Source organism: Eumetopias jubatus, unplaced genomic scaffold, assembly GCF_037043125.1.
Source record: "Eumetopias jubatus isolate StellerSeaLion01/CBP00866 unplaced genomic scaffold, mEumJub1_p1.0 scaffold_13, whole genome shotgun sequence".
Taxonomy (NCBI): domain Eukaryota; kingdom Metazoa; phylum Chordata; class Mammalia; order Carnivora; family Otariidae; genus Eumetopias; species Eumetopias jubatus.
In genome coordinates, this window is record NW_028274819.1 from 2,986,214 (window position 1) to 3,012,112 (window position 25,899).

The following is a 25,899-nucleotide window of genomic DNA, read 5'->3' on the forward strand; positions in this document are numbered from 1 at the left end:
GGAATTGTGGAATCTGAGCCATCCTCCTAGGGGGCAGCAGGTGTTATAACATCTGTGAATCTGGACATGTGATTCATGGTGCTGAAAGGTCTCAAAGGCCACCTGGACTGTGCCTGTGTCTCACGGCAGTTAGACATGATCTTGGCTTCCCTTGCTTGGACCCCTTCAGAGATGGGGAACTCATCACTTCCCAAGGGGGTCTCCTGCCTTAGGTTCTCTTCCTTGTGTTGACTTGCAGTGCTTCTCCCCCTTTGGCCCAAATCCACAGGACGAGCCCACTCCGTCCGGTCTAACCGCTCTTGAGCCAGGCAGTGAAATGACCCAGAGCACAGAACAGGAGGGAAGGCCGACACAGGGCTCCACGGGGCATTTAACGGTGAGATCTTTTCTGAAGATGGAGTTCGGAATCTTCATGAATATTTAAATGGAATTCAGAGTCAGTGCTCCGGGATTCTTACTCATTTTAACACTGTGGGAAGCATTACTGTTTATAAAATAGGTACAAAGACTCTTTTGTCTCCATGTGTTTCTTCTGAGTCTGTTTTGTATTCTGAGCTCTTATTTTTTTTTTAAACAGAGAAGCTAACATCTTGAGGTGTCTTAACAAGCATATGATGTGTGCCTGCCTCCCTCCCTCCCTCCGTCCCCGGCCCCAGAAGATTCTAACCACTGGTTCACCTCTCTGTCTCCAGCAGTGGGGATGGACCAACCAGGAGACAGATGAGGGCCTGGTGATTAGTGGTAGAAAGTGAGGATCGCCTCTTTTTGTTAATGTGGCGAGACAAGGGGATTCTGCAAACCCCTCTAGCCCGTCACATTATTTGTAGGCGCTGTATTTGTGAATTTGCCTGCTCACAAATTTATTTGTAACCCCAAAATAAAATCTTGCAGTGTTTTTCTTCTTTTCCTCTTTTTTTGCATTTCTGTGTTCTTTGTTGGTGTTTAACTGCTTAAAACAGCCCCGAGGCATAGTGCTGAAGAGCTGGGTAGTGATGCTGAGCACAGGAATGGGCCTTAGGGAGAAAAGGCGTGTGTCTGCTAAGCTTTGTCCAGGCACGAGCTACAGCCCTGCTTCCGTGAGGTCAGTGTCAGTGAACAAACTGTGTGTATTAAACCAGGTGTCCTTGCACACCCATCAAGGTGGCTGCATGTCCATCACTTGGTGGGGACCTAGCCCTGTGTCTCTCCTAGGAGCACCTATTCAGGAGTCTCTAAATCAGCGCTCACAGTGCCTTTATAAGACAAAGCTACTGCGAACAAGGAGGGCAGAGAGAGAGAGAGAGAGAGAGAGAGAATGAGTGAGTGAGCATGCACACAAGTGGGAAGGGCAGAGGGAGAGGGAGAATCCCAAGCAGACTCCCCGCTGAGTGTGGAGCCTGATGCAGGGCTCGATCTCATGACCTTGAGAGCGTGACCTGAGCCAAAACCCAGAGTCAGACACTTCGCTGTGCCACCCAGGCGCCCCTCAGATGGTGGGTTTGCTTTTTTTAAGATTTTTTATTGTTATGTTAATCATCATACATTACATCATTAGTTCTTGATGTAATGTTCCATGATTCATTGTTTGTGCATAACACCCAGTGCTCCACACAGAACGTGCCCTCTTTAATACCCATCACCAGGCTAACCCACCCCCCAACCCCCTCCCCTCTAGAACCCTCAGTTTGTTTTTCAGAGTCCATCATCTCTCATGGTTTGTCTCCCCCTCCGACTTACTCCCCTTCATTCTTCCCCTCCTGCTATCTTGTTCTTTTTCTTTTTTCTTAACATACGTTGCATTATTTGTTTCGGAAGTACAGATCTGTGATTCAACAGTCTTGCACAATTCACAGCGCTCACCACGGCACATACCCTCCCCAATGTCTATCACCCAGCCACCCCATCCCTCCCACCCCCCAACCACTCCAGCAACCCTCAGTTTGTTTCCTGAGATTAAGAATTCCTCATATCAGTGAGGTCATAGGATACATGTCTTTCTCTGACTGACTTATTTCACTCAGCATAACACCCTCCAGTTCCATCCACGTCGTTGCAAATGGCAAGATCTCATTCCTTTTGATGGCTGCATAATATTCCATTGTGTATATATACCACCTCTTCTTTATCCATTCATCTGTCGATGGACATCTTGGCTCTTTCCACAGTTTGGCTATTGTGGACATTGCTGCTATAAACATTGGGGTGCACGTACCCCTTCGGATCCCTACATTTGTATCTTTGGGGTAAATACTCAGTAGTGCAATTGCTGGACCGTATGGTAGCTCTATTTTCAACTGCTTGAGGAACCTCCACACTGTTTTCCAGAGTGGCTGCACCAGCTTGCATTCCCACCAACAGTGTAGGAGGGTTCCCCTTTCTCCGCATCCCCGCCAACATCTGTCATTTCCTGACTTGTTAATTCTAGCCATTCTGACTGGTGTGAGGTGGTATCTCATGGAGGTTTGTGATTTGGATTTCCCTGATGCCGAGCGATGTTGAGCACTTGTTCATGTGCCTGTTGGCCATTTGGATGTCTTCTTTGGAAAAATGTCTGTTCATGTCTTCTGCCCATTTCTTGATTGGATTATTTGTTCTTTGGGTGTTGAGTTTGATAAGTTCTTTATAGATTTTGGATACTAGCCCTTTATCTGCTATGTCATTTGCAAATGTTTTCTCCCATTCTGTCGGTTGTCTTTTGGTTTTGTGGATTGTTTCTTTTGCTGTGCAAAAGCTTTTTATCTTGATGAAATCCCAATAGTTCATTTTTGCCCTTGCTTCCCTTGCCTTTGGCGACGTTTCTAGGAAGAAGTTGCTGCGGCTGAGGTCGAAGAGGTTGCTACCTGTGTTCTCCTTTAGGATTTTGATGGACTCCTGTCTCACGTTTAGGTCTTTCAACCATTTGGAGTCTATTTTTGTGTGTGGTGTAAGGAAATGGTCCAGTTTCATTGTTCTGCATGTGGCTGTCCAATTTTCCCAACACCATTTGTTGAAGAGACTGTCTTTTTTCCATTGGACATTCTTTCCTGCTTTGTCCAAGATGAGTTGACCATAGCATTGAGGGTCCATTTCTGGGCTCTCGATTCTGTTCCATTGAGCTATGTGTCTGTTTTTGTGCCAGTACCATACTGTCTTGATGGTGACAGCTTTGTAATAGAGCTGGAAGTCCGGAATTGTGATGCCGCCAGCTTTGCTTTTCTTTTTCAAGATTCCTCTGGCTATTCGGGGTCTCTTCTGGTTCCATAGAAATTTTAGGATTATTTGTTCCATTTCTTTGAAAAAAGTGGATGGTATTTTGATGGGGATGGCATTGAATGTGTAGATTGCTCTAGGTAGCATTGACATCTTCACAATGTTTGTTCTTCCAGTCCATGAGCAAGGAACGTTTTTCCATTTCTTTGTGTCTTCTTCAATTTCTTTCATGAGTATTTTATAGTTTTCTGAGTACAGATCCTTTACCTCTTTGGTTAAATTTATTCCTAGGTATCTTGATGGTGGGTTTGCTTTTACATTTCAACTCTAACATGGGCATGACGCTCTGAGGGAGAAATGACCTGCCTCAGTTCTTTTTTTAAAAAAAAAAACCACTAGGTTTTAAGTATCTGGCCCTAGCAAAGGCACATTTCAGGATTTCTGCTGGCGTTGATGGCGGGTGCACGGGGTGGGGCTCGGATCCTAGAAGAGACCCAAGGACATGTTTTATGAACATGCAGTTTCCTTACCAGTCACCCCGAAGATATCCAGGCAGTTCCCACAGCTATCAGGCGTCTCATGGACAAGGTTTAAAAGGCTTTTCTTTACTCTGACGGGTGGTCTTTAATAAAATGCATGTGTTTCTTAGCTCAGCGTCCGTGTAGCAGGATACTTTAGAAATATTTATTCCATAAAGTCACTGATGAAATGTGTCATGTATTTATCCATTGCCTTCTTTGACAGAAACAGCTTCGGGCTGCTGATTCATGCAGATATAAATAGTGGCCCACTGCGAAACCCCACACACCTTCCCTCTGTGGTGCAAACTGTCATTCTGGAGCGGGCTTTGTACATTTCCTTGCCAGTGGTGGGGTGGAGCTGAGAGTAACCACTGGAGTGGGCAGGGTGTTCGATTCCGTTTGCCGAGAAGCTGCCCCCTGCGTGCTGGGATGGCGGTGGGGCGGGAGGGTCCAGCTGACCTTGCAGGATTGGGGGCCGGCAATGGCCAGAGAACAGAAACCACATAAGATGCTGTCTCTGTATACTCAAAGCATTGAATTTGGGGGGAGACGTAAGCCGGACCCCAGAGTTGTTTGTTACGGGTGCCATGTTTCAAAGGAGACTGGCCTCCCCGTAAGGCAGTCCTGCATGAAGGCTCCACCTGGAAGGACAGAAAGACCATGCGTGAAAGAGATATGATGTCCGCTGTCCTCACCAGAATCTCAAGGAAGAAAGCTGGTCTGTAGTGACACCGTCTCGATGTAACTTCCTGGCCTGGCCGCCCACTGAAGCCTCTGGGTAGATAGAAAATGCTTCAGATGTGAAGTCAGGGGTCTCAGCCGCCCTGTTCTTGGGTGGGAATATGGGAGGGGTGCTGAGCCTAGCACCTCTGAAAGCAAGCATTTCCCAGCAGCACCCAGGACCTGGCGTCCCTTCCCCGTGGTGACGGTGACGTCTTTGTGACCAGCAGCCCCACTGCGGTGGACACAGGGCTCACTGCTGCGTCTCCGGGCTCCTGCTGAATGGCCACCGGCCAGTGACAGATGGGTCTGCCTCCTCGTAGGCTGGGTGCCCAAGGCTGGAAGGAAAGAGGAGCTGCTGAGTGAAGCCAGTCGGGGTTCAAACCCAATGATCAGTAATGGGGGTGAACGCCGGGGTTGCGGGCAGCCACCTGAGTGGGAGAAACACACCAAAACCTGATAGGTCCCCACTCTCATGTCCGCAGCCTTCTCCCAGGAACTCGGGGGACCCTCAGGCCCTCCTGCCGCCTTTCTCCTCCGACATCTGATGGCTCATACCACCCATTGGTACCTGTTGACTCCTTCGTATGAAGATTGCCCATTGGGTTTTGACTGTTTTGGGGATTGGGTTTGGGCCTCTTTATTATCAGTTTATACTAATATAATAGGTATTGTAACTCTTAGCAGCCATAGAGTACAGATTTCTTTTTCAAATTCATCCTTTCTTTTAGTTTTGCTTATAATTTAGAAAGCATAGGGAGATTTTATTGTAATTTGTGTATTTTTACATCACGAACTCAGGTTTTTCCTCTTCATCTCCCAGCTTTGATGACACATTTAGAGATTCATACACACACATATCAGTGCCCTCCATCACTGACTCCTCTGTTTCCCATTTGCAAATGGCAAGATCTCATCCTTTTTTATGGCTGAGTAACATTCCATTGCCTGTGTGTGTGTGTGCGTGTGTGTACACGTGTGCGCGCGTGTGTGTATGTGTGTGCGCGTGTGTGTATGTGTGCGCGTGTGTATATATCTTTATCCATTTATCCATCAAGGGACACTGAGTTGCTTACATGTCTTGGTTATTTAAAATGATGCTACAGTAAACATAGAGGTGCATATATCTTTTCAGATTAGTGTTTTCATTTTCTTTGGGTAAATACCCAGTAGTGCGATGACTGGATCATAGGGTATTTCTTTTTTTAATTTTTTGAGGAACCTCCATACTGTCTTCCACAGCAGCTGTACCGGCTTGCGTTCCCACCAAGTGTGCATGAGGGTTCCCTTTTCTTCACATCCTCGCCACCACTTGTTGTTTTTGTGTCTTTCTGATTCTAGCCATTCTGACAGGTGTCAGGTGATAGCTCATTGGGTTTTGATTTGCATTTCCTTGATGATCAGTGATGATGAGCATCTTCTCATGTGTCTGTTGCCCATCTGTATGTCTTCTCTAGAGAAATGGCTATCTAGGTCCTCTGCCCATTTTGATTGAATTATTGGGGGGGTTTTGGTGTTCAGTTGTTTAAGTTCTTCATATATTTAGAATATTAACCCCTTATCAATTATATACTTGAAAATATCTTCTCCCATTCAGTGTGTTGTCTTTTTGTTTTGTTGATTTCCTTCTCTGTAAAAAAAACTTCTTCTTTTGGTGTGGTCCCAACAGTGTACTTTTGCTTTTGTTTCCCTTGCCTCAGGGGAGAGATCCATAGATGTGTTGCTAAGACTAATGTCCAAGAGATTACAGGCTGCGTTTTCTCCTAGGATTTTTATGGTTTCAGGCTGCATGTTTAGGTCTTTCTTTAATGGATTCTTTTTTAGGTGTTCCAGTTCTCTGGTGAAATTATCCTTCTTTTCAAATATTTTCTCTTGTTTTTCCTCTATTTTCTGGAAGATATTATTGTAAAGTTCTTAACCACTCACGCAAATGTCTGCACCATCCATGGGTCTGTTTCTGTTGACTGGGTTTTCTCTTTGTTTTCCAACACCTGGCACTGTCCCTGGGAATGATTAGTGATTGTTTATAAAATGCCAGGCATGGCATGTATTTAAAAAATTATAGAGACTCCAGATAATGTTCTTTGCTTTCAGAGAGGATCACCCTGTCTTGCAGTAGGTAGATAGTGGGGGGCTGCTTGCAGATGGGGCTGAGCCAAGGCTGGGTTGGTTTTGTGAGGATTCATTCCAGCCCAGCTTGCTCCTTCTCCCACAATGGGGCCCTAAGATGCTCTGAGCTGAGCACCTGCTCTGCTCACTGTGCTCCTCTGCTTGGTGGGCCCTGCACTCCAGTGCTCACACCTCGCTCCTTAGCCTTCTGTCCCTCCCAGGTTCAGAGTCCCCTAAAAAATGTTTGTCTTGAAGGGTAAAGCAGCTAAATGTCTCATTCAGTGTTCCACTCTTCCTTCCCACCCAGACTTTGGCCCTTCGGGTCTGCAGTTTTGACTGTTCACTAGCCCTGCCTTATGCTAAACATTTCATTGATTTCTCTGCACCCAGCAGGGATCAGCCTGGGATTCCCAGCCCTTTCCCTGAGTTGGGAATGTGCCCATGATCCCAGGGAAAAACAGCTGTGGGATGCGAGCTCCTCTCTTCACTCTGGCCCTGCACGGTGGGTCTTAGTGGTAGCTAAGCTCAACAGAGATGCCTGTTGTCTTTGTTTATCCTGCTCTGTTCTTCTTGGGGACGTGATCACCTGCCTCTAGCCACTTCATCACACCTATCTGTGCTCAGTGGAGGCTTTTCCATATCATTTCCTAATAAGCCTTTTGAGCATGACCTCATCATCATGGACGGCCTCCATATTTTCTGGCATGACAAGAGTTTGCATGCTCCTTGAGCAAATTTCTTGCTCAGACTTGGAAGCAACCATTTTTCCAGGGACGTCTCATTCCTTTTTGCACCAAGTGGTTTTAGGAGCTACATTCTAAGTGCAAGGGATCTTATCTTAAAGATGATGTACATGGTAAGTCATCTCAGTGTTGCCTGTAGTAAATCGGGACAAGGATTTTGCCAAACCTTGGTCCTGTTTCTGTGTCTCCATCAGCCGTGCTCTGGTTCTCCTGGTTTATTCCCTTGCGCACAAGCAAAATTCTCCTGGTGATAATGCCAACCTCCACCAGCAGTGTGATGCTTGAGTGGTTTAACTTAGGTTTGTCATCGGAGTAGGTCCCCTTAGGGATGTGCAATGAAGTCTGTGTTTGGAAGTCATTTGGAATCATTTTTCTCTATTTGTTTATGCCACCAGCTCTATGTGCAAATATTATTTGGGTTCATTTTGTTTCATTTTATTTCTGATTTGTAACAACTGCTTTTTATATTTTTAAAATTTTTATAGATATATAAAATATCTGCATCATTCTAAAGTCAAATCTATAAAACAAAGGAAACATGAAGAAGCCACCATTTCTCCCTCTCCTTCTTAGTCTCTTATTTTTTTTTGTAAAGATTCAGAGGTGCCCGGCGCAGGAAGGGCGGGGGGACCGCATGCCGTCTCAGTGATGGGTAGATCATTGTATCATCACCCTCCCAGAATTCTGGAGGTCATGTCTATGGCCTGCCGTGCCGCCTCATGAAAGCTGTCTCGGGAGGGACCAGGCAGTGTGTGTGTGTGTGTGTGTGTGTGTGTGTGTGTGTGTACATGCGCACGCGCGCACACACAGCTGAGGCAGGATTTAGCAGTTCTGGTCTCCACCAGCTTTGCATTCTGGAAGCGCCAGAGGATTTTCTTCCTCCATCCACTTTGACCACGTGACGGGTCAGCAGGGCTCGTGTATTCCGGCTCCCGTATTCCGGCTCCCACCGTCCTTTGACCTGACCTGGAGCCGCACCCCTGAGTACTACCCCCAGGCTTGTCTAGATCTGGTCTGCCCCGTGCCTGAGGTCGGCAGGCGGCTGAGGGGCTCACCTGCCCTGCAGGACTCATGGGAGGTCCCCGACCCCGCTTACTGTGGCTTTGGGCCACACGGACAGAGGATGTGGGCAGCGTGGCTTCTTCTTTGACCCTCTGCTGCAGAAAATGGGGGGGGCAGGGAGGGAGGGGGGCACTACCTGGGGGAGAGGGTGGTGGTGAGGCCCACAAAACACACAGACACACACTCAGGCGTCTGCCTGTCCAGGTGTGAAAATAGAGTTGATTTGTAGGAATGAATGTTTTACTTGATTGTATTTTAGTCAAAGAGCCCAGAAGGCTGTAAAGCATGACCTTGATTTTACAACTGAAAGACGCATCTTCCTTTTGGCCACACCCCTGCAGGCGGGCAGGGGTGGCAGCCTGCTGGGGGGAGTGGGGGAGCGTCTCGCCTGTGTGTTCCCTCTTCATCCCCAATGCAGAGGCCACGCGCTGGGTGTGCTCGGGGATCCATCCCAGGTGGGCTCAGTCAGCGGGGCTCCAGGGGCGCCCTGGTAGGGGTGAGACGCCCCTAGTGTGGCCCCGGGCTGTCCCGTAAGTGGGACACAGCAGGGCTCTGCTGAGCAGCAGCTATTTTGGGGATTATTGTCTCTCATTATTGTCCACAGACAGCACCATGAATCATGACTGGAAGAATTAAATCGTTCGGCACGAGGAAGCAGTTGCTAAGGGATTTTGGGGAATGTGTACAGCACCCTAACGTGCTGGCAGGTCTCGGAACGGCTGCCACTCACAGCTGAGACTAGGGTCCCAGGGGCCGTGGGTGTCTCCAAGGGACCACATTCTCTGCTTAAAAGAAGACATCAGTATTTTGATCTGTAATATCAAGACCAAGGACAAACTTGTCATGCAGGCAGGACGATACCCAGAAATCATCCGAAGGCTGATCACAAGCCCGTAGGCGAGCGCGGTCAGCTTAACCCTCGAGGGGCATTGCTGAGACCGGCGGGGGCGAGGGGCGGGTGTGGGACACAGAAGCTGAAATGCAGCCTTGCAGCAAAGAGAGGGCATTTCCACAGTGACCTCGCTGTTACCTAGAAGGTTCCTCGGGGTCACAGTCAGAGGCTTTGAACGCTGTAATTGTCTTGCTCTTTGTATACTCGGCATCTCATACATGCCTCCAAGATACGTCGGTTTCTTTGAAGGGCCTCTCTGTGCCAGCTTGGAGTTCTGTCTTCCTCTGAGGGCTTCCTCTGAGCCCTTCTCTTGAGGGCTCCCAGACCAACAGGTGCGTGGGGGCTGGTGTTCCCCTGGTCCCCGGGCTTGGGGAGCACCACGCCCTCAGAGCCCGACAGCTGCTCATCCTCCAGGTGAGCAGGGAGAGAGTCAGGGGGAACAGCGTCTGAGCGGAAAGCAGGGAGTCTGGTTCCTGTGGCTCCCAGCGAGCCCCCCAGGGCTGCTGTCGGAACCGGGCACCTGTGCCTTCTCAGGGTCCTGGAAAAGGGGGCTGCAGAGCATGTGTGGTCACTCACTTGGAGGCCCGACGGCCCCCAGCATAAATCCTCCACGGCCAGGGTTTCCCCCCACTGGCTGCACCAGGGTAAGTACGCGAAATCGAAGAGTGGATTCATTTAAGAGCGATAAACATCCACGTAGCTGCTCTAATGAACGGATTCTGACGGTAGCTGTTCCCCCTAATGAGGCATGGTGAGCCTTCCCGGAGCAGTTAGGGGCGCGCAGTTCCATGGAGCCGTGTTGGCAGAAGGGAAGTGGAAGGAACCGCTCTGTTGGAACACAGATGCTGCCGATGGGCCAGGGTCCTGCGTGCGTCCAATTCCCCTTTCCTGGGACCAGAGCGTTCTGCGGCCTGGTTTATTCGGCATGACATCTGGGGCAGGTTTCAGAGCTAAGGACAGAATCCTCTCTTTCGGCCCCCAGACCCAAAGGGGGAACTCTGAGCCCTTGACTTAGAGTTTTAGTGGTTTCAAATTATTTACCAGGATCTTAAAAACTCGTTTAGGAAAACGGGCCCCTCTTGGTGCCAAGGTTTACTAGCTGGTTCCAGAGAGCTGAAGTCACTCTCCCTGGGTTTTTCCTAAGAAAGGAAATGTCTTCGGGATTTTTTCTTTTTATTCCTCAAGGTATTAAAATGCAATTTTATGTTATTTCATCATGTTGAATTTAATTCACGTACCTCCCCTCCATTTTCGCAGCTAGAACCCGATGGGTATTCAGTGTGTTCCCCGAGTGGTCAGTGTTCCCACAAGAGGATCTGTGATTTAACGTGTATGAAGGAAAAAGAAGGAAGAACAATCTCTTTATGTAATAAGTTTCTTCTGCGGCACTGGGATTAATTACAAGCTGGATGTCTTTTTTCTTCTAAAGGACACGGCCTAGCCTGAATTTATTTATAAGCACACTAGGAGGTTGGTTCCAGGACAGGAGGGGTGGAGGAGGAGAGAGGGTTCTGCATTTCCTCTTCCTTTCCGTCCCGGAGAGAAGTGGGCACAGTGAGCGGCGTCAGAACCCGGGCTCGGGTGTCTGCGGGTCTGTGGCTCGTCCTCGACACTGGGAGGTGACACTGGGCAGCAGGGAGCCCCGTGGGACCGGGTGTGCAGGGGAGCTTTGCTTTTTGACGAGACAGCTCCGGTCTGTTGCTCAGAAATCGTTCCCCAGTGTGACACGTGGCAGCAATTTTAATGACATTGGGTATTTGGTTTCTCATGGAAGCTCATCAAAAAAAAAAATTCCGTAGAAACACCAAACCGGCTCCCGGCTTTAGGCCCCTCATGAGCATGCTTCTCATGTATGTCGTTGAGTTTACTAAGTTGTCTTCACTCGCTGCATACGGTGAGGTGTCATGGGTGTGGAAAGGTAAGCCGGGAGCTGCTGGGGTGCCTTCCTAGCCCGATCGCTACCACCGCCATTCTCGCTTTGCTTCTTTTGGGGTAAGACGTGGCGCTTCTGGGTAAATGCTGTCTCCTCGTGGCCTGTGGAAGCTGCCACTGGGGGTCCGTCAGCGGCAACTCCAGCAACGCGGTGTTTTCAGTTCTTGGTCCATGTCTCACAATCTTTGTTCTTTCAGACTCCTGGAAAAATGGAGAGTTGATGATATTTTACAGAGAGCAATGTAAGGTGAAGAAAAAGTGAGTGTGTTTAGGGGGCAAATGTAACTTAAAACTGCCCATTTTGGGGTGCCCAGGTGGCTCAGTCAGTCAGGCGTGTGCCTTCGGCTCAGGTCATGGTCCCAGAGTCCCGGGATCGAGTCCCGCGTCAGGCTCCCTGCTCAGCGGGGAGCCTGCTTCTCCCTCTCCTTCCCACTCGTGCTCTCTTTCTCTCTCAAATAAATAAATAGAATCTTTTTTTAAAAAATGCCCATTTGGGGGTACCTGGGTGGCTCAGTTGGTTGTGTCCACCTCTTGATTTTGGGTCAGGTCATGATCTCAGGGTCATGAGATTGAGCCGCATGTTGGGCTCTGCTCAGTGGAGAGTCTGCTTGAGATTCTCTCTCCCTCTCCCTCTACCCCTCCCCCGCTTCTCTCTTTCTCTCTAAAATAAAATAAATAAAATCTTGAAAAAAACCTGCCCATTTCACACACACCCCTGAATTAAGAAGATGGGTGTAGACTGCACACTGATCAGCCAGTGAACTTCTAGTCTATGCGTGTCACCGTGCAGACCATCCCCTAGACAAAAATGGTCTAACAACGGGGGGGGGGGGCAGGAGAGGCACTTGGAGAGGGGATGAGAGGCTGTTTGGGGATGAGTGCTGGTCTGGTCGTGCCATGACGTGTCGGAGAAAGTCCTTTTTCTCTCTGGATGCTGAGATCCTCAGACAGGAAAGCACCACAGGGGGTTTAGCAAGAGCAGGTGTGTGCCCGCACACCACCCCAAGCAGCACAAAAACAACTGTGCGATCAAGGTGGGCATCCTGTTGCTTTTCGTTGCTCTGTCCTTTCAGTTTTGAGGGTACGCTTGAGAATGTTCGTAATAAAATCTTGGGGGTGGGGGAAATAAAGGCTTTGTGTAAAGATAAGGCTCTGAAAGCAATTTCTGCTCCTGCGTTTCCATCCCTGACAATTATGTCTACGTGACCCCCCGGCCCCCAACCTCATGAGCTCGGTAGACAGACCATGTTGGCGGGAGAGCTTCACAAGCCGCCGTGAATGTCTGGATGTTTGCTGGAAGAACGCACGCGTCCGTGAGGAAGGTGAAGACATTCTGCTCAAGGTCTCCTGGGTTGAACTGTGTCCCCAAAATTCCTGTGTTGAAGCTCTGACCCCCAGCACCTCAGGATGTGGCTGAGCTGGAGCTGGGTCTTCAAAGAGGTGATTAAGGAAAAATGGGGTCACTGGGGTGGGCCTGATCCCATGTGTCGGGTCCTTGTAAGAAGAGCGGATCAGGACACAGACACGCACGGAGGGACGGCCCCGTGAGGACCCAGGGAGAGCATGCCGTCCACACACGAGGAGCGAGGCCTCGGGAGGACCCCGCGCTGCTGACTTCCAGCCTCTGGGACCGGGAGACCATACGCTCACACAGTTTAAGCTGCCGCATCTGTGGTATTTGCTGTGGTGACCTGAGCTGGCTTCTACACAAGTGTGTGGTGGTCTCCGTTGTCCCTTCCTTCTTCGGTCACTGTCTGCAGAAAATGGTGCTGGATTTCTGCTTCCAAATCACATCTCATTATTAATGTCTCTCACACAGCTCTTTGCGAGCGAGGGGGCTGTGCCTACACCGAGGTGCTAGAGATCTCCTGTGGCCAGAGCCCCGGCAGGCCATGTGCGCGGCACCTGGCTGCAAGCCCCCAGGCTTTAAGGTCTAACGTTTGAGGTCTGCCTGTATGTGAGGGAGAAATCCAATGTCCTTGAGCTCTTACCGCCCGCCTCCTCATCTGGGAGGCAGCAATTACGGCGGCGCTACTTAGGTGTGCCGTGAGGATTCAGTCAGATGCTGCCTTTCGATGCCTGGGGAGCCGGGGTGCTGAGCGATGTGCCGTTCCTGCTGTGAGCTCCAGCACGAGGCTCATTGTTGTCACAGCACGGTGGAAGGCAGCCTAGGAGCGTCCATAATCCCTGCGATTCAGTCTCCGCCCTGGGCGCCCAGGACGGAGAGGCATGTAGAGGCGTCTCCCTGCCCCCCCAGTGCCCATGCCTCTCCAAATGATGGTCCCAACACGAGCTGCTCACTCGAAGGTTGTTTCTCTGCAAACATCGAAAAACCCTTTGCTCTTTATCAAGATTTCCGGGAGCAAATAGTGTCCTTCAAAGCCGGTGCTATTTCAGAGGAGAAATTTGCATTTTATTGGCAAATCCGTCTGGGAGGGGGTTGATGCATTTGGTCGATGTGAAATAATTACCTCCCATTCTTTGGTGTGCAATGCTAAACTTTTATGCTTCTCTCAGATGTTTTTTTATGGCTTTTTTCCGGCTTGACTACCATAAATATTCTGTACGGCAGAGGGCTGGGTAATGCTGTGCAGAAGAGTTTTCTGCATAAGAGGGGGTGGCGGGGTCATGCCCCCCCCCCCCCCCCCCACGGAGCTGGGAGGATGTTCACCGGGCTGGAGTTTCCATGCTCAGCTGGGGCTCCGCAATTCAGATGAAGGTAGACCAGCTGGATTGTCCTCTGACTTTGCCTACTGATTGGATCACAAACTTCTAGATGTTGAAGATGGCTTTTCTCCTTACCTATGAACTCTCAGCACCGACCACAGGACTCAGTGTCTCCCTTGTGACCAGGGAGTAATTCAGGTGTCAGATCTCAGCTCCCGGGGGCGAGGGGGGTTGAGGGGCAACTCACAGACATCGGTGCCCTGTTTTGAAAAGTCTGAGCCATGGCGGAGGGGGCATCACGCAGCACCAGGAGAACAGAGAACCTAGGGGAAGCAGGGCCGGGGGAGACCGGAGGGAGGAAAACTCACCCCCACAGGCAAAGTGAGCTGGTTGGCCCTCACTGAAACTCTCTGCGGATCTATTTTATCCTTCCTATATCAGGCAGCCCTTTCAAAGAGCTTCCTGGAAGACCCCAGCATTGTGTACACAATACCCTCTATGGGCTCAGGCCATCCACCCGCCCACCCATGTACCCACCCACCCATCCAGCCAGCCAGCCCCACTGGCACCTGCCAGCCTTCCTGCATCCTTGGGATCCCAGTGGCCTGGTCACCATGGCAGAGGGCCCCGGGGGCGCCGCACAGCGGGTGTGATGGGCTCTCCTCCTCACGGTGGTCTCAGCACCAGCCTCTCAGGAGGGCCTCCTCAGCAGGGACAGAGGTCCCCATCTCAGACGTCGCGGCTGACACCAGCAGGGACAGACATGCTCCCTGTGGCTTGCCTGGGGGCCTTGGCCTCCCTGCCTTTCCCTTGAGACACAGAGAAGTCGAGTCCCCGATGCCTTGTGTCCCACAGTTCTTGGTTAAAAAGTCTGTAGAAGGCTGTGACTCCGTCCCAACGGTGGGTGTGGAGCTGAGAGCCAGGGTGACTCAGAGCGGAGGGGACCGGTCTGGTGTGAATGACCAGTGTGCTCCAGAGGTGGCCATCTGCTGCCCGCGGTCACGGGCCATGGCCCAGAACGGGCCGCCCGCCATCGGGACTCCTCCCCTGGACGCAGGCCTGCCAGCTCCAGGGCTTTCTCTTCCTTACCCCTGCAGGGGCCCCGGCTCCAGACTTCCCCCTCTGCCATGTCCATCCTGCCTGTCGTGCGGAGAGACTGGCATGTTCTCCTCATCACCCATCGTCCACCGAACCCCCTGCAGCCCCTGCCAGGGCGCCTTCTCCCGGTGCCCCTGCCAGCACCCTCTGCGTGTTCTCAAGTGAGGACGGAAGCAGGATGATGGCTTAAGAAAGGAAGGGGTCGGGACGAGCCTCTGGTCTCTCCAGATCCAAACACCTGCTGCAGGTTGGACGCCTGCATCTCATGAGGGTGGTGTGCAGACGGCTGGTCCTGGTCTGTGCTGTTGAGTTGTTCTTCAGCCCAGGGGTCGGGGGGGGGGGGTGGGGATGGGGGAGAGGGCGGGCAGGTGCAGGGAGGGGGGTGGGGGCAGGTGCAGGGAGGGGGGTGGGGGAGGGTAGGGGCTCGCGAGCCAGGAAGGCCGTGGTTCTCCTGTCTTCACACCCTCCCCTCCGACTGCGAGGTAGTGTCCCATCCTTCAGGAGAGTGCATTTGTGTTCCCAGATCACTGTCACTGCAGAACATTCTGTGGTCCCCGGCCAATGCAGCCTGCCCAGTGTGGCTGGTCGTACGCCCTTGGGGACGGTGTGTCCTCTCGTCTTCCTTGTGCTGCTATTCTCTGCTAACGTGCCTGACCTCTGTGATTCCATTACGACTTAACTTTCTCTTTAAATGCCATAGTCAGTGAAAACTATTTATAGATGTACACGGTGCTGTGATAATTAGGTAAAGATTCTGGACTGGAACGGCGTGAGTTAAATGTCTTGGCTTCAGCACCAGCTACCTGTGTGATGTCAGGCCAGTTGCTTAACCTCTCTTTGCCTCGGTATTCTCACATGTCAGGCAGAGATAAGGGTGTCCACTTCATAGAGTTGTTAGGATCAGCGGGGGTCTATCCTTATAAAGCTCTTGGAGCAAACTGTGTCCATTTAAGTGCTTGATATCTCTGTATTATGGTTTTTATTATTAATATTGGCGTGTATACCTGTAAGCAAGGAAAACAGATGCCAGTATTCTACCTTATTTATGCAACCAGGCCAGCAGCCACAGGCTTGCCGGATGACGTGGAGGCGCTGCCATCAGACCCGGTCCCCTCTGCATCCTCCCGTAGAGCATTTACCGGGACTCCGTGATGTGCCGAGCCTGGTGTGGGCAGCAGGGATGTCTCCATGGAGCAGGACAGCGGGTGGCCCCTTCCTGCAGGAGAGGACTGTCCTGGCCCTGACATCATCCAGGAGAGACAGTTGGGCAGTTAACGCGAAGGGATGTCTGGATTGTTCTCACTTGCGTTGTGGGCCCAGATATTTTGGCCGGAACAGGGCACGTGGCTTTGTAGCTGCACGGTTCACTCAGTTTATAGCTCTTAAAGTGCTTTTGGGGGGAGAATAGACTTGGACTTGCTGGTTTCTGGTCCTTTCTGGAGTTATTTTCAGCAGCGGTCCCGGGTGTGCCGCGCGGACGTGGGCGTGCACTTGTGTGCGGCTGATCGTGCGTGGAGGACCTTTGCTATGAGCCGCGTGCCGCTTACACCGCGGTAGTCAGTAATAATCAGCACCTGTTTTAGGGCTTGCCATGTGTCAGGCCCTGCTGTAACCCTATTGATGCGTGTCTCATCAAATCCTCACACCGAACCCACTTCACAGATGACAGAACTGGGACCCATGGATTAACCCTCATGCTCAAGGTCACCCAGTATAGGTCTGGCATCCTGGGGCCAGAGCCCTTCACCTCTAAGCACCTGTCTGCCAGTCTCACATCGGGCATGGGGCTGGGGCCGGTCTGGACGAATAGGGGAGGTGGGGGACAGGTTCTCCCCAAGGGAGGGGGCACATTGGGCGGCCGATTCTCTGATTGAAAGTCCCTGCACACAGCTTCTCCCTCAACACCTCCCTGCCTCCCATCACCCCTGGCAGAAAGGAGCTCTGGGCACTGGTGGTACCGGGAGGCGAGTGGCCAGAGAGGGGTATGCCAGGGCTGCCCTGCTAACCCGGAGGGTACTCCCTGCTCCTGTGGGCGTTGTCTGAGGCCTCCCCACCCCGCCCCCATCATCCCGGCACTCCTGTGCCTCAGGGGGAGATGGCTCTTCCAAAGCCCAGGCATCTCTCCAAAACCCGCTGGCCTGTTCAGGTGCATCATCATGTTCCATGGTTGACCTTCTTTCCTGCTGGTCCACACAGGTGCATTTTGCCTTTTTTGTTTAATCACGGTAAGATACACAAGCCGGAAATTTTGCTGTCTTAAGCTGTTCGGTGGCATTCAGTGCATTGCTCTGAAATCATCACTACCATCCGTCTCTAGAACTCTTTCCATCTTGCAGAACTGAGGCTCTGTCCCCAGGGAACACTAGCCTCCGTCCCCAGCCCCAGCGCCCACCGTCCTGCGCTCGGTCTTTATGAATCTAGGGACCTCACGTGAGGGAGGTCCTACAGGATCTGTTCGTTTGCATCTGGCCTGTTTCATGGCGCGTCCTGTTCTGCAGGTCCGCCCCCGTGGTAGCAGGTGTCAGAATTCCCTTCCTTTCCAGGGCTGGATGGTGTCCACCGTATGATAGCATTTTGCTCCTCCGTTCATCTGTCGATGGGTGCTGGGGTGGTTCCACCTTTGTGAGGAGTGCTGCCGTGAACATGGGCGTGCGGATAGCTCTCTGGTCCCTGCTGTCTTCATCGGCTCCGGCTGTCGGAACGAAAGCCCACAGACCAGGGGGCGGAAACAGCTTATTTCTCAGAGTTCTGGAGGCTGGAATTCCAACATCAGGGTGCTGGCACGGCTGGGGGCTGGTGAGCGTCCTCCCGTAGTTGGGAGGGGGGCGGAGAGAGCGTCTCTGGTACCCTCCTCTTGCGAGGACACAAACCCTGTGACAGGGGTCCCACCCTCATGACCTCACCTGACCCTAACCACCTCCCCAAAGACCCCACCTCCAAATACCATTCCCCTGGGGGTCAGGTTTCAACACAGGAATTTGGAGGGGAGGGGAGGACGCAGATATTTCGTGTGCAACACGAAGACCCCACCCCTGGGACCCCAAATTTATGTCCTCCTTGCATGTAAAATATGTTGATTTCACCTAACAGCCCAAAGAGGCTTAACCTCCTTCCAGCCCCGTCTCTGAAGTCCAAAGTCCCGTTTAAATATCATCCAACTCAGGTACGGGTGAGACTCAAGGTGTGGTTCATCCTCGGGCAAAGTACGTCTCCAGCTGCACACCTGCGCCCCAGCTGTGTGCTCCCGGTGTGTGGCAGCGAGACCGGCACGTGGGAGACGTTTCCGTTCCAGAGGAGAAAATGAGCAAGAAGAAAGGGTGTCGGGTCCCCAGCAGCCAGCTCCGCGAGGCCCGGTGCGCTGGCCCACGGACCCGCAGGGACGGCGGCCTCCCCCTGGCGCTGCAGGGGTGTCCCACCCCCACGGCTTCTGGTGAGACCCAGGCAGGGGCCTGGTAGTGTCTGAATCTCCCTTTGGGGTGGTTTCTCCCCCTTGAAGGATGGTACACGTTTGCAGCCCAGGAACCCATCCCGTCCAACTACCCGGCCCCCCAGCCTGCCTTCTTTACAGCCCGGCTCCGCGCCCTCGGCTCCCACCGTGGTCTCTGCTCCTGTCATCCTGCATCCTCTGTCCGGCCTCACCGCTCCCGTGGTCTTCTCTTGCTTCATTTTTTGCAACGTGGATGGGCTGAGGCTGTCCCCCAGTCTTCGGGTTCTGGTTCCGTTGCGTTTAACCATTCCTCCTTCACTTTACCCAGTTGACCTCTCCTCGGTTCTCGCTCCAAGCAGCTGGAGGTCACGGCCTGCTCCACCACGCTGCGTAGAAATCTCCTCAGCTAAATTTCCAATTCATCGCTCCCACATTCTGCCTTCTGCAGATCCGTAGGACGCAGACACAAGTCGGCCAAGCCATTTGTGACTTTCCTCGAGATTCCATGTGCGAGCCCCTCGGAATGGCCTTGACCGTCCATGCCCCTCAGACCGCTCCCAGCTTCTGCCCAGCACTTCTCAAGCAGCTCCCACGTCAGTGGCACCTCAGCCCAGCACCCAGATCTGCACTCGCGGGATCCCCAGGGAAACGGAGCCAGTAGGATGCATGTGTGCACACACAGAAAACATGCACACGCACACCTGCATCAAGGGTTATTACCAGGGTGGCTGAGGAGTCTGGGCGTGAAGCTGTAACAAGCCAGAGGCCCCAGGCAGCAAGGGTGTAAGTCTCGGCTGGAGAGCCAGCAGGCTCAACCTCAGGAACAGGTAGCACTTTAGTCTGCATCTGAAGGTCAGAAGGCCCCTATGTGCTGGCCCAGCCGGCTGGCAGGCATCGTCCCTCCCAGTCAGCTTGTTTGTGACCCTTCGACTGATTGGATGAGGCCCACCCAAGCTGCTTGACCGAGAGTCCGCTGATTCATCCAGAAACACAGTCACAGACTGGCCACCCCCCCCCGCCCCTCCACCCTGTGGCTCAGTCAAGGCGACACCTAAAACTTAAGCATCATACCTGTGTTCGGGCCCTTTGGGTCTAGAGCCGGAAGTGGGGCTGCTGGACCAAACGGGAACTCTGTCCTACCCCCTGAGGCGCTACAAACCGTTTCCCACTGCGGCTGCGCCAGTGGACACTGCGCATGGCCCGCCACATTCCCCACCCCTCTGTCCCTGCCCCGCGTCCAGGGTCCACGCTCGGAAGCCTGGGTTCCGGGTGGGCGGTCGCCGGAGGAGCATCATCTACCTGATGGGTCCAGCCCTGCTTCTGTCTCTACAGACCGGGGCTGCCCCTGGAATGGTCTTTGCCTTCCGCCTTCTGCCCGCGCCCCCCCTCCCCCGGCTGGTGTAGACAGGGGCAGCCACGGCGGCATCCTTGGAGGGCAGGGAGCTGTAGGAGGCAGTGCCCAGGAGCTGAAACCAGCGTCACCCCCGAGGGCAGGGCTCTGGGGCCCGTGGTGTCTGCGGCATCGGGCACGATGCTCCCGGGCAGTAGGCCTGATGGCTGGAGACGCATCTATTCAAGCAGCTTCTTGGGAGGAGCTGGCTCCCGAGACTGTGGGGGCTGGCAAGTCTGAAATCTGGAGAGCCGGCTGGAGACTCAGGAGTGGACGCTGCAGGACTGAGGCAGGATTTCTTCTCCCGGAAATCAGGTTTTGCTAATAAGGCCTCCCCCGCCCGCATTGTCACGAAAGCCATCGGACCGTAGATGTGTGTGTCTGGAGGCTGGCACCCGAGCTCCTGGCTCCCCCGGGGGTGTAGACCATGGCCTCTGGGCCCCAGGCCTCCTGTCTGGGGTGCTGGGAGCCCTGCCGGCATGGGTCCTGGCTCAGGTCTCGCCGGGGGCCTCCTGCCTGGCTTTTCTGCTTGAGCCCGCAGATCTGTAGGGCCAGAGTTGGGACCATTTCCCATAGGTGTTGGTTCTGGTGTTCTGCACACACGCAGGCTGGAATTTTTCCTGCCAGACTGAAATCTGATGAAGAGCTTCGGGTACTTTTTGGTGGGGTCCCTTCCCCCTGCTTCTGGGGAGTGGCTCGCATCTAATCAGAAGGATGGGGCTCCCGGGCGTGCCTGGCGGGAACACGGGACATGGGACTGGGGGCTGTGCCGTGGTCCCCGCGGGGGCTTCTGGGCAGAGGCATGCTCTTTTGTGGGTTCTTGTGGAACGAGAGCCTCAGCTGGTGACACAGCCAGGGGCTTTGAGGGGGCGAGCGCGGTGTTTGACTCTGAGGGTCTGGGGCCCGGTGGATGCCGCGGCTGCCTTTTTATCAGTTGTGACTGACCCCGCCCTTTGTGGCAACAGGGTTGGGCCTGGAGGGCATTGAGCTAAGTGGAGTGAGTCACACAGGGAGACAAACTGTCTGATCACCGAGGTGTGGAATCTAAAAGCCCCACCCACAGGAAGAGAGTTCAGGCTTGTGGTTCCCAGGGTTGGGGGGCCCGAGGGCGGGGGGGGGCGGTCAGGTGGTCGAGAGGCACCATCGTCCAGTTGGAAGGTGAACCGTTCACGGAGGTGTGGTGTTCAGTCCAGTGCCCGGAGCGGACGATGCCATACGGTGCGCTGGAAAGTTGCCTAGCGAGTAGATCCCAAAAGCTCTCATCACGGGGAAAGAAGGTTTTTGTCACTGTGCGCGGTGACGGATGTTGACTGACCTCATGGTGAGCTTCCTGCCATCTACATACATCAAGTCCTTACGTCATGCCCCTTAAACTCACACAGTGCTGTGTGTCAGTTATATCTGAATGAAACTGGAGAGAAAGGGACATCTCGTGCTTTAAAGCCGGGGGATTGTGACGGTGCGCTTGTGGGGCAAGGCCGTCGGTGGTGGGGACGCGTGCCAGCGCCGAGACTCGTTAACGCGATGTCTGCTCTCTTAGGTGGCAATCATCGCGGGCAACTTCGAGCTGGCAGAGTACATCAAGAACCACAAGGAGACGGATGTCGGTGAGTAGGCTCGGGGAGGAAGGGCTCTGCCTGGTAAGGAGACGCTCCCCACCTTCTCTGATCCTCACGAGGCTGGCTCGGAGTCCGCGTTTAGCAAAACCTAAACCAACGCGTGGTCCTGGCCACTTTTCCATCTTCGTTCTCACGTACCCGTCCCTCCCGGCACACGGCCCACGGCCCACGTAGGTCACTGCTGTGCCCCTGGTGAGTCAAACGAATTTGCGGCTAGCTTACGTGGGTTTGTTGGAAGATTCTGCCCTGTGCACGCTCCCATGTAAGCTAAGAGATAGTAGCTAAACGAGGTGCAGCAGAGAGTCAGCGGCCCCCTCCGACCCCCGTCTCTGAGCCCATTCCTCTGCCCCGTGGTGCTCATGACCGTTCCCCTTTCTAGTACCCCTTGTGCCAACCAGGAGGACTGTGTCTGGGGCTCCTCCCCTGCCCCGTCGCCCTGCCGGTGGCTGGGCCCAGTCCTGCATCTTGGAAGAGCCCACTGGCCTGTTTCCGCCGGCCCCGGGCTTGCAGAGGACCTGCAGCGGCGAGCAGTCCCAGTGGACCAGCAGCGGTGAGCTTTCGGACACGGCGCCAGTCCGTGGATGTGGTGGCGCCCGGATGGCTACTGTGTCTCCTACTGCCTGTGGCCCTCGCCCCGTGTTTGCTGCTGGGGGCGAGGGCGACCACGTGTCAGGCTGTCGAGTCTTTATCGTGTTCAGTGTGTGGCCGGTTCCCGCCCTGAGTCTGAGACTCTCACAAGGGTGCGGAGCCAGATGCTTTGCTTGCGTCATCCAGCGCCCCAAGCGGAGCATCCGGGCCTCCCGAAGGCCCGCCTGATGCCGGCATGAGTCCCTCCCGAGAGCCAGGGCAAACCGCTGCGTTGGTCTGAGACCCGGGCCTCCACCTGGGCCTCACCAGCAGCTCCGTGAGCGCACCATAAAGATCGCTGACGTCACGTCTGCCACGCCATGTAGGGAACGGGCTGAGCCTGCGCGGTGCCCGCAGCCCCCTTCCCCCTTCCCGCCACATCTCCAACACGAGAGAGCAGTGTGGGGGGGATGGGTTTGCTTTGAGGTCTGAGAGTGTTGGCTGCTGGGCACATGGCCCAGGAGGGGCAGGGAGCATGGGCAGGGGTTTCTGGTGGCCCTGCCGGCCTCCTGAGCTGAGTGGTCTGTGGTGGTAGCAAGCCTGGGGCTGCCCTCCTTACTGTTCTGAGCACGGGCCTTGATGGGGCCGCACGGCAGAAAGGATGATGGGAGGTGGACCGAGAGACCCCTGGGACCCTGCCTGTCCCACCGCCAGTATGAGGACCAGTCACTTCACTGTCCTCACGAGCTGCCAAGTCCCTTGAGATGCCAAGCTGATTTTAAAACAAAGAGTAGGGAGATTCCTGATTGTCTCCTCCAGCTGGAGATGGAATGATCTTTCCTGTATGGGATGCAGACAGCTCTGGACCAACTGAGGGTTTTGTTTTTTTTTTCTGATTATGAACAGAGTACCCGTTGGTCTGGTGAATATGTTTTAATCACTACTCAGCCATTCGGACCCGTGACTTATTTAAACTCCTAAGGGCAGCCCCTCCTGAGTCGTGGGGATGCCGGCCGCAGGCTTGTGCAGCTTCCGTGCTTCATGGTGCTGGGACTGAGGTCTGTGCCTTCACAAGACCACCAGGGGCCCCCCGAAGATGCAGGGTCAGCTTTTACGGTCAACCGAGGCAGGAGTCAGCGCCTCTCAGTACCTGTCTTGCGGGCTTTTCCGCTGTGTGTCCCGCGGGGACAGATGGTAAGGAAATCTGTGCTTCCTGCAGGGTCCCTTCAGCACTTCCAGGGAGGGGAAAAAAAGAGGCCTCTCCTTTCCTCTGAGTCTCCTGATGAAGGATCTGACTGATCGAGCAAACTAGCACCAGAGCACACAAAGCCTGTGGGTCCTTTGTGCGCATAGATATCCCTTAGTGCACTGATTCCCAAAAGCTGTCCACTGCTTGTAAAACCCCCATTCAGCCCTGTGTTCGCTGACCCTCTGGGGCCACCCTTGCTCCTGGAGGGGAGCAGATGCCGTGTGTTGTGGGGAATCTGGGAAGGACAGTACCCCATGGTGTGCAGAGGGTAGATCCTGTGCCAGAGGGAGGATCCCTTGCAGGAGGGTGGATCCCATGCAGAAGGATGGATCCTGTGCAAGAGGGAGGATCCCGTGCGGGAGGGCGGGTCCCGTGCAGGAGGGTGGATGGATGCTGTGTGTGGTGGGGTCTAGGAGGGGCAGCATCCCGCGCTGTGTACAAGGGCCATGCCTGGGAAGGCTTGCAGCTCAGGGTGTGCAAGCTGCTCCTCCCCCATTCAGGAGGCATCCCATTTTAGATGGAGTTCCTGCAGGCCCCCATCCTCACCCACGGTCCAGAACAAGCATCCACCTGGGGAACTGATGGTTTCCTCCCCACGTCCTGACTCCTCCTTGACGTCCACGTTCCACTCTGACAACTCACTCTGCCCACCAGCAGCACTCCTGAGCCCCAGGATCATGGGGAGAGCTTGCAGACCCAGAATGCTGCCTGGTAGCGGCTCTCAGGGCCAAGGGACCCAGAGCGGGAGAGACAAGGACACGCGGGGTGAGGGTCCCCTCCACGAGGTTGCCCCTGGGGGAGGCCTGGCTCTGAGACCTGAGAGGTGCTCCAGTGCCTTCCCGTCTGGGGAAGTCCTGCGTCCTGAGGAGAGCCATCTGCTTCTTGCTGCGGGAGGGGACACCCCTTTCCCTCTGTGGTTTCACACACTGTGCCATGCTGGAACCTCCTGAGAACGGCCCTGGGGTACCTGAACCAGCCAGTACCCGAGATGGCAGCCCTGTCACCCCTCGGTCACTTCTTTCCATGGTGACTCTTCATCGAGCACCTTCTCCCCTACAGGCCCTATGCCAATTTGGGGATTGAGAGACCTTGGTCCGTCCGAGGCCTGGCCCACTAGGAGGTGTGGACCACCGGGGCTAATGCCCTCCTTGCTGCCCTGCCCCGGATTCTGGAGCAAAAGACCCATGCAGACCCCACGGCCCCTTCCAGAGTGGGACAGACTACCAGGCACATGACTTCAGAAGAGTAGACTCTTTCCTGCACTTTCCCTCTTGGATTGTTGCATCTGCTCGTTTCCCCATGTCCTGGTCGCGTGCCACCCTGGCCGCTTCTTCGTCCCCCACGTGTCCCCCAGTGCATCTTCTGGGCTCCTGGCAGTCGATCCCCAAGACAGAGCTTGGGACCACCCCATTCCTGTTCCTGGCTTGGGTCGTCAGCCAAAACCTCCAGGTTCCCCGGTGCCCAGCAGCACCTGCCCAGCTTTGTAGAGCACAGATGCCCAGAGCCGCCCCGCAGGGAGCCTGACTCAGTGGCCTGGGGCGGCCTCTGCAGGCCCCATCTCATGTGCCTCCAGCGTGCTGAGGCTGGGCATCCAAGCGCCGCCCCACCTCTGCTTCCCAAGGCCCTTCATCCCCGGCGGGCTGGTTCAGAATGTGAGGACAGGCCATGTGCTAGTGTCCTGGGGCCGCTGTCAGGAGATGCTCCAAGCTGGGCGGCACAGAACAAGCGAGATGTATTCCGCCACCGCTCTGGAGGCCAGACATGCAGAGTCAAGCTGTTGGCAGGGTTGGTCCGTCCGTGCCTCTCGCCGGTTTTGGTGGTAGCCGGGTTGTCGGTGTGTCTCCTGTCCCTGGCGTGGCTGCATGTGCCCTGCTCTCCGAGTCTGTCTCAAACCCCCTCTCCTTTCTCAGAGACAGCACAAGGCTACCCTACCCTCAAGGGCCTACCCTAAGTCCAGGATGTTCTCGTCTTGAGATTCTCAGGTTGATTCAGGGATTGGGATGCAGGCATGTCTTTGGGGCACGTCAGCCACCATCAAGGGCAGTCACATGGCCGCATGACTGTCTCTTGGAGGCTCTCCCCTCTGCAAAGCCAGGCGGCGTCGGCCTTCCCCGCAGTGCCGGCATGTAGTAGGGCCTCAGTAAATGTCTGTTGGGTGAATGGCCCCCCACTGCTTGTGTCCCCATTCTAAGCTCCTCTCCTCTCTGTCTCATCTTGAAAAAAAAACCCACTTTCCTGGCACCTGGTCACAGGTGTTGGGGAGCAGAGCGCGTGTTATGGGCACATGAGCTCCTGGATCGGATGTGCTTGCCGGAGTGTTGTGATGGGTGCTCCCTCCCACACATGGTCAGAGTCCAGGGGCAGAGCTCATGGGGGCACGGAGAGAGGAGACGTGGGCAGTGGGTTGCACAGGCCTCTCGGCCCTCCCGCCAGGTGGTTCTGGAGCCATGCTAGGGTCTCTAGTGTGCTGTTGGTCAGGCTCTGTGGCCATGTGGCTCTCCAGTTCCAGCTTTGGTGGCTCAGCTCCCTGACCCCCATCCTCGGGACCTGCGAGGGTGCTGTCACAGTCTGTCCAGATCAAGGCCACTCCTCTGTCTTCTCCTGGACTCTGGGGTGGCAGGTGTCCCGTACCCGAGGGCTTCAGCGTGTCCCCACGTGCCCTTTGTCTTTTTTTGTCCACCTCCAGAATCGTGGTGGGGTTGCTGGAGAGGGTGGGATGGGGCTGTGTTTCTACT

At 54.2% G+C, this 25,899-nt stretch overlaps 1 protein-coding gene across 8 annotated transcripts in view; it reads left to right on the forward strand.

Annotated features, from left to right (window-relative positions):
* Nucleotides 1-25,899, forward strand: part of SHANK2 (SH3 and multiple ankyrin repeat domains 2) — a 427,977-nt gene that overhangs the window by 85,991 nt on the left and 316,087 nt on the right. For 5 of the 8 annotated variants that reach the window (XM_028118280.2, XM_088018084.1, XM_088018085.1 and 2 more), the window contains one exon: nt 21,270-21,336. In XM_028118280.2, the coding sequence (XP_027974081.1) occupies nt 21,270-21,336 (67 nt within the window). Of the gene's footprint in view, nt 1-21,269; nt 21,337-21,727; nt 21,899-25,899 lie in introns of all 8 variants that reach the window. The other 3 variants (XM_088018088.1, XM_088018082.1, XM_088018083.1) reach the window with 1 other exon arrangement.